The following is a 16554-nucleotide window of genomic DNA, read 5'->3' as shown; positions in this document are numbered from 1 at the left end:
AACTTGCTGTGCTGTGAATTCTTGCAATGCTTTGATGTCTCTCTGCTAGCAGAGGATATAGAAACTAAAAACAGAAGTCTTCTGTTATTGTCTCAAACTGCCCCCATAGTGACAAGTGGCCATAAATACACATTACGGTAGTACTAATTAGTAGCAAGGAAATGTAATAAATAAGAAATAAAAAAAAAAAGTGCTAAGATAAATTGGTCTGGAGCACTTGCAAGCTTCTTGAATTAAAAAGTGTAACCTCAGGTCAAAAACCTGAAACTTGCATAAGGAGGAAGCATCTGAATCCTCTAAAAGCTTTTCACGCCGTCCTCAAGACCACCAATGCTCGTGCAGCCCCCCTTCCTTACCCAAGAAATCCGACAAGAGCCTGTTGGATTTTAGATCTGGGCTGTATTGCTCTTCATGGACAAGCGTGGCCATACTTCTCCTCTCGAGTACGCCTGTACCTGCGCGCACAAAGAAGCGGATAAAGTAATTTTGGTGCCATGAACAGCAGGTGTCCCAAGGACACCAATGTTAAATATCGGCCATAGGGCACCCAGCCAGTCAGTTGGGCGTATGATACGAGTAGTAGCCAGTCGGCTACTACATAAAATTGAATTCATAGTTTTGTCGACTGAACCTAATTACCTTTGGGGGGGGGGGGGGGGGGGTGTTAAGGTTAGGCGTTAGGTAGGAGGGGTTAAGGTTAGGATAGGTGCTGGATAAATTGATATTTTACTAATAGCAGCTTATCCCGGCACCCAACCAAGCGCTGCGGCCCAGATCTTCCAGAGGCCCCCGTCGGCAAAGGCTAGGACATGGGAAGTCTCTACCGGATCAAAAGGCTTCTCTCTTCTTAGGTATCTGTTTTTTGATCGAAAGTTCCCCTCAAGTACAACATTTTCAGCTTGGATAGAACCAATCAAAATTGACATGAAGCCCTTCGGATTGGCCTGCACACAATTTGTAATCAATTGGCATGCGAGGCAGAAATATTAGCAGCTTTAGTTTAGTTTTCAAAAAGCAAGATGGCAGCACCCACGGAGTGAAAGCCAAATCTGTTGCGTTGGTCGGTTAGTCTTAAATAACATAACACACTTTGTTTTTTGTGTGCAATTTATCATAAAAAACAAACAAACATATGTCATAATGACTAAGTCAAGCAGGCATGCTCCCATGAGCAACATGGACCACATGATGAGAACCTTTGGGGAATTGGGTCGCTTTTAGAGCCAATTGCTTGAAATGTATTTGTGGCGATGACTCCTACCTACGCCCCATATTCGATTAATTACCTCAGGAGTCTACTCAAAGTAAATCATCTCCCTTTCTGTGTTATGGGGTTCGGGCTAAGGGGGAGCAGTGACTGCACTCACCTGATCTTGCCATATGGTTTGGTTGGCATGGTGGCCTAGAAGGTTGACTACTTTTGCTTCTAAGTCTGACCAGATGGATCAAGCTATCACAAGTACTTTCTCTGCTCTGGTGGCAAACAAGTATGGCTTAGACAAGCAGGCCTATCTGTCCATGAAGCAAACACCGCCAGACACTGTTCTTTGAGAAGACCGTCTATTAGGCTAGAAAAGCCACCTGGTTCTCCTCCACCTACAAGAACCATCAAAACAACCTTGCAAAGCTGTCTCAAGGAGAGTTAAGTTAAAGTAATGGATTTTTAGAAGTTCTGCAAGTCTGTAAATAAAATGTGTTAAAGTCTTAGAGCTCTGTTGTAGTATCAGTGGCACAAATTCCAGGATGATGGGAAGCCCCAACGGTGGGAAATCAGAGCTGCACATGGCTAAAGTACCCATCCCCGATCAGGATCAGTGTCAAATGCTGGTAAACAGGAAAAGGTAGGCTATCCTTCAGCATGTTTTGAAGTTAGCTGGAGTTCTTGGGCAGTCTGTAGACCCCTCCGGAGTAGACAAGCTGATGATCACTGACTTTCTTCTGAAGAAAGCCCTGCAGTTCCTGAATATCAATCTCGGTCACCACAGGGCCGTTCATAACGAACATCTTCAGCATGCTGTGGATCCGTTCCAACGGCAGGCTCTCCAGGTTGGTCAGCATAGCCTGGATGTATGTCCAGAAGAGCTACATAAAAGGAACAAAAGCCAATATTTCACATTCTTGGTCAGATTCGTATTTTGGCAGCACAGTTCATAAAGGCAACTTACCATTAAAATGTAAAAATGGATTAAACGAACCCCCCCTTAAAGCGGAATATAACCCTGCATTTCAACTTTGCTCTAAAACATTATTTACAGCATATTATATGCAACCAGCATTTTTTTTTTACTAGACCAGCATTGGAAGGGTTAAACACAGAGGTTTAAAGTTCCATGGCGAGATATGCAGAAGTTCAGATAGATACATTTAACTAAATAGAATGTAACAAGTGATAAATGTTACACACTCTTTGACTGTCCTCCAGCTCCTTCTCAGTCAGAGAGAGTGAGTCACATTCAACACTTAGATACATTTATGTAAACAAAATGTATCTATGTAAGCTTCGGATGCGTCTGCAGTTCTATCCAGGAACTTTAAAGCTCTGTGTAACCCTTCCAATGCTGGTCTAGTGAAAAAAAAATGCTAGTTGCATATAATATACTGTAAATAATGTTTTAGAGCAAAGTTGATGCACTTTCTGACGTCTCTGTAGCCAGCATTGCGTTTTCGAATACATGGCTAAACTGCGCAGATGGAAACAAGGCCTTAGAGTAAGAATCATTTAATGCGATTGCCACCCTTTGGAGCACCCAGGTACTAAATATCCCCAAGTCGCTGTAGGGGGTCATTGCATGGAGAGCTTCTCTGAGGGGGCAAATAAGCTGCACACACTTTTCATTTTCCTTGCAAAAACAATCATCCTTTATTGTTTCAGCCAGAGCCCTAACAGGTGTACTGATGTCCACAGACCCTTCATCAACCCCACTATGGTCTCGTAGGATGTAGGTGAAGTGAACACCTTTGTCTCAAAATAGACCCCCCCCCCCAAACAAAAAACAGTCAAGTTTTGCAGGACCACGTCTGTTGGAGTTTACAGCATTCCATATCTGTATAAAGCTTAGTTCACACAATCCATTTTTCCGACAGATCGATACCACCATTTCCAATCGGTTTGATCAGATCCCGATCGATAATGCAATCGATTTTGGGTAGTTACCAATGGAAAAATCAATCGCATTATCAATTGGGAACAGTTTGGAAGTCTACACACAATGTAACTTCTCATCAGATTACCCGTTGATATGATGGAAAACTGTCTTGTGTTCTTTACTAGACAAACTGCATTATTTCGGGTGTGCCTTCATGGAAAATGGGCCTGAACATTTCTGTGTTAAAAAGCAGTTTTCAGGGAATCACCTTTTCTGCATGTAAATGAATAAATAGCGGAGAACAATACACCAGCCCTTAAACCTGACATCTACTGGTGACTGAGCTCATTCCCACCTGGGGGTGAAAACCCCAGGATCTGACTTCAAAGATGGTCTACCACACTAGGTTTGGAGAACCTGTTAATCAGGTGTGTTCCATGGCTGTTCTTGCCACAGATGAACTATTCATATAACATCCACCCCCAAATGCTAAGTACATAGCCACTTGCTGGATGCCATGGTGGAGGGGGTCTTCTTCACCTGATATATTGAGAGGAGCTATATTGGGATCTCGGGGTCAGAAGGATGAGACGTGGAAGGAGAAGGGCCCGAGCATGTGTGTATTATGAAATAGAGTAGATAGGATGCCTCCAATTGTATTTCCCCATTCCCTTAGCTAGCAGTTTTTTTTTTATTTCCTTTATTTATGGGAAAAAATTCAATACATACATTACATGGAAGAACAGTCGGTATATAAATTTTACATAGGGGAGTAGTGTAGTCTACCCGTTCTTCAAGGTGAAAAGCAAAGCACTTTTGTTCTATATATCAAGCAGAACAGATCTATTTGCTTATGAAGCCTTCCACTCCTTAGGCCTCGGAATTTTTTTTCCTCCCCCTAAGAGGAAGAGCTCCACCCCACACCCTGCCATGTTCCACTGAAGACCTTTAGAACCAGATACAGCACCAACATACCACATTCATCCAACATTTTTCCACAAAAGTTCCCACTCATTCATTCCTCCACCTGGTGATATCTCCTCCCCTCCCCACCTTCCCAACCGTCCGCCCTCCCACACCAAGCTCTTTCTAGTCACTCCTACTCTGCATTCATCTTCCCTACGCCACCCGGGTCCAAATAATGATCTCTTTAAATTCGTCCGACAAAATAAATTCCTTCCATCTCTTCCAGCTTAAGTTGCATGTTTACTCTTTACCTTGTGTGGTCATGACCAAGCTCTCCATACGTTGAGTATGTGAGATTTCCTGAAACCATTCAGACAAGGAGGGGGCCAGGTGTGACCTCCAATTTCTTTCTATAAGAATCCGAGCTGCGTTTACCATTTGGCAGCCCAGCGAGTTCCTATGCTTTTTATTCCCAAGTTCATTAAGATGTAGCAAGAAAAATGCAGGGTCATTTGACGGTGTCGCCGTTAGCTAGCACTTAATATTTCATGTGCCATTACTTGTACATTTATTTGTAAATAAAGTTACCCTTTTAAAGAAAATCTGTAACGAAAAAAGTTCGCCTGGGGGGTACTCACCTCGGGTGGGGGAAGCCTCCGGATCCCATGGAGTCTTCCCTCGTCCTCCTGTGTCCCACAGTGGCGGCGATAAAGCTCCCCGAAGAGCGGGGATGTAAATATTTACCTTCCCGGCTCCAGCGCATGGGCAGTATCGACTCTCCGCTCGGAGATAGGCGGAAATAGCCGATCGCTGTTGGTCTGCTCTACTGCACAGCCGCAAGTCTCCTGCGCCTGCGCAGTAGAGTGAACCCGGAGATCAGATAATTTCGCCTATCTCCGTGGGAAGAGCGCAACAGCGCCCCCGCTGGAGCCAGAAAAGGTAAATATTGCACAGCCTGACAAATTGTCGGCTGTGCGTTCCGGGGGCTGCAGCGAGACCGACGTGGGACACAGGAGGAAGGGGGAAGCCTCGATAGGGTCCAGAGGCTTCCCCCTACTGAGGTGAGTACCCCTCCAGGGGAACTTTTTTCGTTACAGAATCTCTTTAATGATATCAAGTGGTCGGTCCTTAATAGGTAACAAAAGCTAGAGAACATTCTACAACATGTCTTTAGTAAAATCAACTCAATGGTCTCACCTGCAGCTCTTCCTCTTTCTGGTCAGCCTGGGAAGCCATTGCAGAGTCACCTTCTTCATCGCTGTCTATCAGCACCACTTTCTCCGCCTGGTCTTTCTGCTCTTCTTCTATAACTGTGAAGGTCCCTGTAGTGTCCTCACGGAGGACACCTTGTTGGAGCCAGAAGGTAATTTTCCTGCGGAGAGAGGCGACGGGAACCTTCAACGTCTCACTGAGGTCTTCTAATGTCCAGGTACCTAGAAAGGACATCCACACCTGTGGTTAGCTCATGATCAAAAAGGGTGCTAGTCAACTTTAGGGGAACCAGCAGGAAACCTCATATAGAAATTCCGCCAATGTGATTGGGTGGATGGCACATTTTTGAACCGCTAGGTTTCAGATCGGTTGTAGTAAACTACGCCCACACTGTTTCGGCCAATCACAACGCTTTGTGCTGTAGTGGGTGCTGTGATTGGAGAACTGTTCCCTATGAGGTTTCTTGCTGGGTCACCTAAAACTAGACTAGCACCCAACAAGGTCAGTGCAACCATGAAACAAAGTACCGTATATACTCGCAAGCAAGTCGACCCGCATATAAGCCGACCCCCCAACTTTTATCTGAAAAAAAAAAAAAAACCCAGGAAAAAATGATCGACCCTCATATAAGCCGGGGGTAGGAAATGCTGGAAGCGTGATCCCCCAAGTGTGTCCCAGTATAGCTAGTATAGTGCCCCAGTATAGCTAGTAAAGTGCCCAGTATAGCTAGTATAGTGCCCAGTATAGCTAGTATAGTGCCCAGTATGGGTAGGTAGTGCCCCAGTATAGCTAGTATAGTGCCCAGTATAGCTAGTATAATGCCCAGTATAGCTAGTATAGTGCCCAGTATAGCTAGTATAGTGCCCAGTATGGGTAGGTAGTGCCCCAGTATAGCTAGTATAGTGCCCTAGTATAGCTAGTATAGTGCCCCAGTATAGCTAGTATAGTGCCCCAGTATAGCTAGTATAGTGTCCCAGTATAGCGCCCCAGTATAGCTAGTATAGTGCCCAGTATGGGTAGGTAGTGCCCCAGTATAGCTAGTATAGTGCCCTAGTATAGCTAGTATAGTGCCCCAGTATAGCTAGTAAAGTGCCCCAGTATAGCTAGTATAGTGCCCCAGTATAGCTAGTATAGTGCCCCAGTATAGCTAGTATAGTGCCCTAGTATAGCTAGTATAGTTCCCCAGTATAGCTAGTAAAGTGCCCCAGTATAGCTAGTATAGTGCCCAGTATAGCTAGTAAAGTGTCCCAGTATAGCTAGTATAGTGCCCAGTATAGCTAGTATAGTGCCCAGTACAGCTAGTATAGTGCCCAGTATAGCTAGTATAGTGCCCAGTATAGCTAGTATAGTGCCACAGTATAGCTAGTATAGTGCCACAGTATAGCTAGTATAGTGCCCAGTATGGCTAGCATAGTGCCCAGTATAGCTAGTACAGTGCCCCCACCTAACCCCCTGCGGCCGCCGCTATCACCTGAGCCTGCCCCGCATCTTCTATTATTCCCCTCTCCGCTCGTAAAGTAATTCACAGCAGCGCACCCCACGGCGGCTGCTGTGAAGATGAGGCAGGAGCCGTAGAGAGAGAGCGGTTACCATAGCTACAGGAAGCCGCTCTCTCTCTACGGCTTCCTGCTTCATCATCACAGCAGCCACCGTGGGGCGCGCTGCTGTGAATTACTTTACGAGCGGAGAGGGGAATAATAGAAGATGCGGGGCCGGCTCAGGTGATAGCGGCGGCCGTAGGGGGGGAGGGGACCACAGGTGACTCGCAAGCAAGCCGACCCCCAACTTTTTACCCCCTTTTTGGGGATCAAAAATTCGGCTTGCTTGCGAGTATATACGGTATGTACATTTAGATAGGTGTTGTGAAGTTTGTTACAGGATATTACTGATAATTCATTTATTGGTTATATAGCAGCACAAACTTCCACCTCCTATCCTCACATTAACCTGCCAGTTTTAAATTCCTAACACTAAACTTCCAAATGTCAGTAAATGTCAATTCATAAAGCCTACAACGTGCGTTAAAGGCACACATTAATACCGTCTGCTTTGAAATGGTGAAAAGAATGCGGAGTCTGTGCGAGGAGACTGTGCTGGGAGCCGTGACTCACAAGCAGAAGCAGTGAGTGCTGTGACTGACAGGAGCAGGGAGCCAATAGAAAAAGCCCCTGTTCTCCTGCAAGTCTGAATGATGGAATCTGATAGGACCCATAGCCTTCGCAACAATTTTAAACTCCCCAGGCAGCACCAGAGCGAGAACGGAACAAAACAGGCTTCCCCTGAATACCTTAGGCTGTGTAGCTGTTTAACCTCTTGGGTTCCTATTTTGAAGATGTGTAGGAGCTAGTGTGGAAAATAACCTAAGCTTGGCATGTGTAAAGTTTCTTGAAGTTCTTCTAAGCTGTGGCAATTAAACAGAATGTTAAGAAAAAGCAGTGTAACAAAACATGTGCATCTAAAGGGATGTCTGGGATGCCTCTTTTATTGTAATGTCCTCACTGCACGGAACAGCTTGTAACGCTCTCCTGCTGTTACTAACAGGTTTTTGTCAATGTGCTTCAGGAATTCACGGACCTTTTACAGCACCTGTGAACATTTTTATGAATTAGCACACGAATGCGGTATTTTCCCGACCAGATTTTTTTTCCGCACAGCCTTTTATGAATTGACCCCAATGAGTTCTCATCGCAGTGAGGCAGTATATAGGTCAAAACTAGCAGCCATAATAGATCTGAGAGCAGATATAGACACAGGTTTGTCTATATCTGCTCTCAGATCTATTACGGCTGTTATTTTTGACCTATATACTGCCTCACTGCGATGAGAACTCGCTGTGCTCTGTAATTGCCTCACATTTTAGGTGGTCATGTGGTGTATATGGATTTATTTGCATGCATGGTTACAACAGGTCTCCCTCTTCGCTGTTTACTGGGTCATATAGCACTTTTTCCACTGTAGGTACTTTTCAAATGCAGGAACTATGCACAGCATGAGGGGGGGGGGGGTCAATTTTTCTCTGCCTGTTTTCTGCCTTCTACAATCTGGCAAGGGACTATCCTCTCTAGTATTGGCCTCCAGCATACTCTGATTATACCAGTATGTTTTGCTTTGGTTTCTTTGCAGAGATTGACTATTGGATGCAATTATAATTGGCTGTGTATTGGGCTGACAGGATGATAAAAATGTGTGGCACATACATGGATGTGGTTTATACAGGTAGTCCCCGACTTACGAACGACCCGCCGATACGAACGGCATGGATTCTGTGTTTCCATGGGAACAAGCCAAAAAAAATGTTTTTCAAATTGGACTTGCAGTTCTTGTGAAAATTGATTTTAAAAAATTCAAAGAAAAAATGGATTTTAAGCTTGTATAAGCTGGTACAGAGGGCAGAGGTGACACAGAGGGGGACACTGGAGGCACAGAGGACAGAGATGGCACAATAAACCTACAGTCCCGATCTTGTTCATTAACCGGGGACTACCTGTATATGTTTTTTTCTTGTAAGTGCATCCGGTCTGCTACAAATGTATTGCTCTCTAGAGACTACACTATTTTAAATGATGCCTGTTTATTGAGCACTTGCTGGTTTGAACTATTTGATTGATTAATTATGCAGATGTTCCTTTTCACTGCTGCAGATGTTTTTATAAACCGTCCTGTATTCAAACTATGAACACAAAAAAACCCTCTGCCTCTGAAGAAGTGACCTGGTCATAGGTCACAAAACGTGCATTAGGCTATTGACATTATGACCAATGTGTATTAACCCTTTCGGGATCGCCCGCCTGACCCCCCTTAAAGGGAAGGTCCAAGCAAAATAAAAAAATGAGTTTCACTTACCTGGGGCTTCTACCAGCCCCATGCAGCCATCCTGTGCCCTCGTAGTCACTCACTGCTGCTCCAGTCCCCCGCTGGCAGTTTGCCAACCTCGGAGGTCGGCGGGCCGCATTGCGTACATTTTTACGCATTCCCGCTAGTGCAGGAACATTAACACATACATTTTTACGCGTTAGTCGTGCAACGCGTAAAATTTTACGCATTGAACCAGTAACGCGTAAAAATGTATCTGTTAATGTTCCTGCACTAGCGGGAATGCGTAAAAATGTATGCAATGCGGCCCGCCGACTTCTGAGGTCGGCAAGCTGCCAGCGGGGGACTGGAGCAGCAGTCAGTGACTACGAGGGCAGAAGGATGGCTGCATGGGGCTGGTAGAAGCCCCAGGTAAGTGAAACTCATTTTTTTATTTTGCTTGGACCTTCCCTTTAAAGGGAACCTTAACTGAACGGGGGGTAAAGAGTTTCACTTACCTGGGGCTATTACCAGCCCCCTGCAGCAGTCCTGTGCCCTCGGCGCCGCTCTGGAATCCTCTGGTCCCCCGCTGTCACTTAGTTTCGTTTTTGACGACTCACCAGTCGCCGGCCGCCATGCGTATTATTGGACGCATTCACCAATGCATTTAGCGCTATTGCGGACGCGTAGATATGCGGCAATGCGTATTTTTGTACGCGTTGCGGTCCGCAATAGCGCTAATTGCATTGGTGAATGCGTTAAGTTAAGGTTCCCTTTAAGGACCAGGCGTATTTGCATGGGGGGGTAGGTCAGGCAGTAGGATCCCTGTTAGGGCTTGCTGGGCATGGTGTGCTAAGTGTGGCCAGGTGTCTCCCCTGTAGCTGGCAGCCTTTACTCACCACCCATGCTCCAACAATGAGTCGCTGTGGACACCTCCGCTCCCACCGGCATCCCCGCTCGTACTGCCGCTAGGCCCCTGCTTGATGACATCATCAAGCCGCGACCCTGGACGTACGTCACAGAGAGCGGGGATGCCGGCCAGAGTGGGATCGCTGTGGGAACGGCAGTAAGGTGAGTGGATCCTCTTCCTTCCCCCCCCCTACCGCTGCATCAGTAACAGGGATCACTACGATCCGCCGGCGATCGTAGTGATCATGTGATCAGAAGCCATACTCAATCGCATCGGGAGCGGAAAGGGCGGGCGGCGTAAATCCTACGTAAAAAATTACATACTTATCTAAGCGAAGGGAAGCCTCTGGACGGCCTAGAAGCTATCCTGATTTATCTATGAGGCCACCATTCCTGCGCATGGAACCTCTGAAATGATCCAATAAGAGCTTGTTGGTTATGTCCCCATAGATGCACTGCCCTCTGAGCACAAGCTGCACTGGACTGCGCAAGTGCAAAAAAGGAAGCAACCTTGTGCTATGACAGCTATTAACAAGCAGCAGTAGGGACCAACCAGAGGCTCTCCTCCACTTAGGTGTAATTTTTTTTTTAATGCCCCTTTTACACTTGTCTTGCAAGCATGACTTGTGTTACCCTGTTTTACTACAACAAAGCAAAGCAATGGGGCCTAGCACACTTACGGCATCACGTCAGGTTGCGTGAAAGTGCCCAATCGGCCTCCGAACTACTGCAAAGTCAAAAGCACTTTGCAGTCGGACGTAATGTAATGTAAGTCAATGGGCTATACAGAAATTTTAAAGGAAATATCCAAGGGTTAAAAAAACAAACAAACAAAAAACAATCTACTTCCCCGTGGCATCCTGTGTCCCCACCGCAGCTCCGGTGTCCCGGGATCCCCTCTGTTAGAGATGATGACCTCGCCAGTTCGGCATCTACTGCACCTGTGCGAGCGCCGTTGGTGACTGTGGTCACGTGGTTTGGAGCGTACTGTGCAGTCGCAGAAGTACTGTGCCTGCGCAGAATTCTCCAGGTCACGTGAGCGTGATCACCAGTGGTGCCTGCGCAGGTGCAATAAATGCCGACCTGGTGAGGGGATCCCGGGACACCGGAGCTGCGGCGAGGGCGCAGGACGGCTGTCAGGGGCTGGAGGAAGCCCCAGGTAAGTACATTTTTTTTCTTTAAATTCTCTGAAATTTCCTTTAAATATGTTGGCGGCAGCGGAGCACGGAACAGCGGGAATGCGATGGGGAAACCCGGCTATCTCAGTGTCATATTTCCTGTCCAGCAGGGAGTACGTCACTGGGCAAGGGGCGTGAGGGGGTGGGGCTATGCATTGGACCCTGTCGGCGCACTCTGCCACAGGGTCATATGAATTAAGTCTTGTGGTGTGATGTGATGTGATGGGGCGGAGCATAGAAAATACACTGGCCGTGTGTAAAACTGGCATGAATTTCACAAGTTAGCTTTCAGTTACGTCTCAGAGAACATAAGCTAAAAACAGCTAGAGGGTAGACATGGCTGCAGTGCTGAGGATTACAATGCGGGAGTGGTTGGATCAAATGAGGACTATTTCTTCACCGGAGGTAAACTGTAACATTGCGACACAGCTGAGACCCGAGAGCCTTAGACAAAAAAAGCACACTGGGAAGCTTGGTTTGTGTTACAGGAAAAAAAAAAAAAGTGTAAAATTGACTGGAGATTTAAAGGGGCACTACAGCGAACAATTGTAAAATGTTCAATATGTGCAAACATATACAAATACGAAGTATGTTTTGTCCAGTAGGCAGTAGAAATCTGACACAAGTGACAGGATTTGGACTAGTCCATCTCTTCATAGTGGATTCTCAGGGATTTATTTATTTTTCAAAAGCACTTAGTGAATGGCAGTTGCTCTGTCTAACTGCCAAAAAAACTGTGTAGCGAGCAAGAAAGCTGGCCAGCATCATTGTTTAAATCCTTTTTAGGGAATACCACTTCTGTACTACCTACTGTAAGTGACAGCGACATAGGAGAAAAGTAATTTATGGCTCATTTTACTCTGGACAAAACGTACTTCTTATTTGTATATGTTTGCACATATTTTAAATTTTACAATTTTTCGCTGTAGTGCCCCTTTAAATTTGTACCTTTGAGCACCTGCTTGTTATGCAACTGAAAAAAAAAATGTGGAGTACTTCCTAGTTACTGTGATTTTACTTCTGTTGTTATCATCCCATTGGCCAGGCCATCAGTGTTATCAGATGAGTATCAGCAGCTAATATGCCTGCTAGGGATCATGGGAAGTGTAGTTCGGCTGGCACATTAGCCTCTCTCAATGGCGCTGCTGCTAGCGCAGTGGTGGTAGAATGATCGTGATCACAACTTTTCCTTGGTTCAGGTACACTAAAGTAATCTAATCCTTTGAGTGTTTCTATAATCTCCCTGGCATTCAATCTCCTCTGGATTTCTGTTCGAAAAGTGGTTCAATTAATTTTTAAGAAATCTTTGCCTGTAACCTACCAAAATGTGTCAAGCAAGGTGTGACGCCGGGCGACGCCCAGTCGTCCGAGGATTCGCGGCCGATTGTCCGATCGCAACCGTGATCGGAAAACTGACATTCTTTATTTTTAAAATAGAAGTTTTTCCTTCCTGCCTTCCCCCCCCTTTTGCCATGAGGGCTGAATGGGCCTGCGTTAGCATATGGCTAAAGCAACCTGGTTTAGCAAGAAATCCTGTTAAGGCTCCCGGAAAAGCTCTGGTGACACTAATGTGCTAATTGGGCAGAGCTGAAATACCAACAGAGTCTATTCAACAGGGGAAGCTAGCACAGCATGAGGTCTATTGACACCTACATTCCTCCCAGTCTTGACGGCACCGACTAGACTGAGTATGGAATGCATGGTGTTGATAACTTTGTCACATTTTGCAAATACCATCCATGGGAGGAATATGAAAATTACATAATTTTGTTTCCCTAATTCTGTAGAATATGGTGATACTAGACATAGCCAGGTAACCCGAGCAGGGGCTGAGATATGAATAATGGGGTCCCCGTGCGCCCCAAATATTGCAAGTTTGATGTCCTATGAACGTGTATTCTCAGCCCAATCTGAATATGAAATCGGTTTGCATGTGCGACAAAACCCCGGCGGGGTATGAAATTGGACATATTTTGTGGATGGCTGGAAGTTCCTCCCCTGAGAACTCACTGCCTGACACGCCCCTGGGCTGAGCTTGAGACTCCGCCCAGAAATGTCAGTGCTCAAAACTGATTGCATGAGGACCCCCAGCCAATTCCCCCACTTTCCATCATACCGAAAAGACTGCCACTGCTTGGGGAAATAGCAGTGGCCATCTTGCAGGCGGAGCAACGGCCATGTGGTTCGGCCATATTGCGAACTAACTGCAACAAAGGAACTTTGTCTTTTCCCGAACGGACTTTCCACAGAATCATAAGTATTCGTTCTTTTTATCCCTTTTTCTTTTATGTACTGTGTTATCACTGTCTCTCATCGTTTAATTGTTCACGATTGTCTGTATATATTAATTATTTATATTGTAACAAATAAAGGCTTTTTAAAAGGTCTTTACCTCTCAGTAAAACCTTCTATTCAGTATACACAGACGAGACCTAAACTTCCGAAGGGACGCTACTGTTTTGATAGATAGATAGGAATTGCACAGTTTTAACCGGTTGTTTGTTTCACAGGTCTATAGCCAGTTAGCAGTTTTCTCTGGGCTGATAGAAAACAGAGATGGTGGCAAATCTACCCCTGGGTTGGAGTAAAAGTGTATTTTCGTAACCTCACAGGCTCCCTACTGCGTCGTGACGCTCAAACTCCGCCAATTCTACGCAGATTGCGTCCATAGCTCTCAATCTGTGTGCTAGAATCGGATCGGACGGTTTTGCGTGTTCACGGCCAGTGGGGCTCTTGTGACAGTGGTCGGCAGCGTTTGGGATCTGTGTGTGCTGATAGTATCTCAGGTAGGGCTATCGAATTAGCCCTATCGAGAAACGAACTAATTCGTTGGTAGTGACTGAGTGCAATATATTGTTCATATATACAGAGAGACTGTGTAACCAGTACCCCTCCCCTAAGTTTTCTTTTATTTGGCATGGAAATGTCCGGGAATTACAAGGTCATGGTCCTATCCGACCTGCAGAGTCTGTGCGAGGCGAGAGGCATGGACATCCGCGGCAAGAAACAGCAGGACCTGATAACGGACTTGTACCGATGGGATAGCCAGAATCTGCGGACGCTGGAGGTGTCCACTGTGGAGGACACCGGCTCATCTAACGCAAGTCGAGGGGAACCAGAGACTGAAGATCCTGTGCGTACCGAGGTTGAGCAACCCGCGGGCAATGCGGCAACAGATACGCAGGAGGCTGTCAGTGTGATCCCCGACCCCAGAACCCCTGAAAGTACTCGCCTGGAACCGGCCAGTACTGGACTGTCCAGTTATGTTGATCCAGTAATGCAGCAGGCATTGCAAAAGCTGATGGAAACTGATGTGGACAAGTACCTGCAGTACATGGCGGAGCAAAAGCGAGAGGAACGCCAATCTGCAGAGGCGCGGGAGAGACGACAGCATGAGCTGAACATGGCGAAAGTGCAGCAAGCCAGCCGGAGTTCAACGCCCAGCCTCCCTGCTGAAGGGACTGCCGCTCCAGTAAGTGCAAAATTTAAATTTGCTATTATCGAAAAAGACACTGACATTGACTTGTTTTTGAGGTCTTTCGAAAAGGCCTGCCGTCAGTATCGTCTGTCCCAAGACCAGTGGGCCAGACATCTGACACCCTTGCTGCGCTACAAAGCGCTTGATGCTTTCTCAGAGCTGCCTGTGGAAAAGGACAATGATTATACCGCTATAAAGGAGGCTATAATCACTAAGTACCAGCTGACGCCAGAAGCCTACCGGAAAAGGTTCAGGTCCTGGCAGAAAAAATCTACTGATTCTTATCAAGATGTGGTCAGCAGTCTGCTCACCACACTCCGCCAGTGGACGCTAGGCCTCACTAAAGGGTCTTACGGTGTCCTGGAGGACTTAATCGTCCTGGAGCAGTTTCTGAACATTTGCCCGGCTGATGTACGCCAGTTTGTGCTGGAGCGCCGACCGGCGTCAGCGACGGTCGCTGCAGACCTCGCTGAGACCTTTGCAACGACCAGGGTGCCGGAGACCCGCAGGACTGCCCCATCTAGCTGGAGAGGAGGTCAGTCCCACAATTTTGCAGACTCTCCTACCTCTGTGAGCCGTGCGCCCCAGAGGCCCTCCAGCGCAGCTGCTGCGTCCAGGCCTGCAGTAACAGAGGGCATCACCTGTCACTTTTGCCGCAAGCCCGGACACATGAAGTTTAACTGCCCGGAGCGGAGGCAGACCGCGCCAGCTCCTGCACCACCTACACCTCGCCCACGGCAACTGCCGCCAGCCAGCGCACCCCAGCCGGGAGCACCCAACAACGTCATGTTCGCAGGTGGGAGAGGGATCCACTCCGCTACGAGCAACCACCAGCTGGTTACAGTGAACGACCAGCTTGTTACCGGTTTCCGCGACACTGGAGCGGATGTCACCCTGGTGCGTGCGCACCTGGTCCCGACGGAAAATATCCTCCCTGACAAATACCTTACCCTCACTGGAGTGGGGGGCACTCTTTCTCGCATTCCCCAGGCTCGGGTGTCCATCGATTGGGGGGTGGGGGTTCAAGAGAAGGTTGTTGGGGTCCTGGACCAACTGCCGGTCCCAGTTTTGTTGGGGACCGACCTGGGCAAGCTTGTGTCCTATTATGAACCTGCCCCAAGCCCCTCAGACTGCCAGGAGGGAGACGGACTCTCCGCCCACACTAAGGTACTTTGCACCAAGGGGCAAGAACAGGGGGGAGGTGGGTTGAATGTGCCCAGTCCAGGGGTACCGAGTCCAATAGTACCTGTGTCACAGGTACCTGTGTTTGATATACCGATTGTTTGTGATGAAAATGTTGTTGTACCTGTCACTGTAATTCATGCATGCAGCCAGGATGTGAGTAATGCCAGTATGTGCCAGTCTGAAGGTGTACCTGTACTGGCAGTAACACGCAGCCGCGCTGCTCAGAACCTGGGCTCAGAGCAGGTGGAAGAGGTTCCGGCCTCCTCCCCCTCCTCTGACCACAGGGATGGTAGCCTTCAGCCACTAACTGCATATGCCACGGGCCAGCTGGCTGAGAGCGAGAGTGCTGCATTTGTGCAAGCACTCCAGACTGACCCTAGCCTCGAGGCACTCAGAAGGCAGGCTTCGGAGCCCCTCACGAATGAAGATACCTTCAAGGTATATTGGGAAGGTGGTAAGCTGTACAGCGAGCCTGTACAGCCCACCGAAGGTGAAACAAGTGTGGGTACCAAGTTGCTTGTGGTACCCAGTGCCTTCCGGGGGCATGTGCTGAAGTCCGCACATGACATTCCCCTGGCAGGGCACTTGGGAATCCACAAGACACTTGACCGTATCCAGGGTCATTTCTACTGGCCCAGGATGCGGATCGATGTGACCAACTATTGCCGCTCATGTACTGTTTGCCAAAAGGTAAAACGGGCTGGGAACCCCCGCAAGGCTCCCTTGTGTCCACTGCCAATCATAGGTGAGCCCTTTCACAGAGTGGCAGTCGACATAATTGGACCATTGCCCACTCCCAGCAGCAGTG

The 16554-nt window shown here is 47.4% G+C and overlaps 1 protein-coding gene across 1 annotated transcript in view; it reads right to left on the bottom strand.

Moving 5' to 3' along the window:
- Positions 1–1647: 1647 nt before the first annotated feature.
- Positions 1648–16554, bottom strand: part of ANAPC2 (anaphase promoting complex subunit 2) — a 58268-nt gene continuing 43361 nt past the window's right edge. Inside the window, exons 12-13 of the mRNA XM_068248660.1 lie at positions 5190–5425; positions 1648–2082 (exon numbers count right to left, since the gene is read on the bottom strand). Of these exons, the coding sequence (XP_068104761.1) occupies positions 1870–2082; positions 5190–5425 (449 nt within the window). The 3' untranslated portion in view covers positions 1648–1869. The remainder of the gene's footprint in view (positions 2083–5189; positions 5426–16554) is intronic.

This window comes from Hyperolius riggenbachi, chromosome 8 (assembly GCF_040937935.1).
Source record: "Hyperolius riggenbachi isolate aHypRig1 chromosome 8, aHypRig1.pri, whole genome shotgun sequence".
NCBI lineage: Eukaryota > Metazoa > Chordata > Amphibia > Anura > Hyperoliidae > Hyperolius > Hyperolius riggenbachi.
Note: the sequence above shows the minus strand (reverse complement) of the source record. Positions and strands in the feature narration are given on the sequence as shown.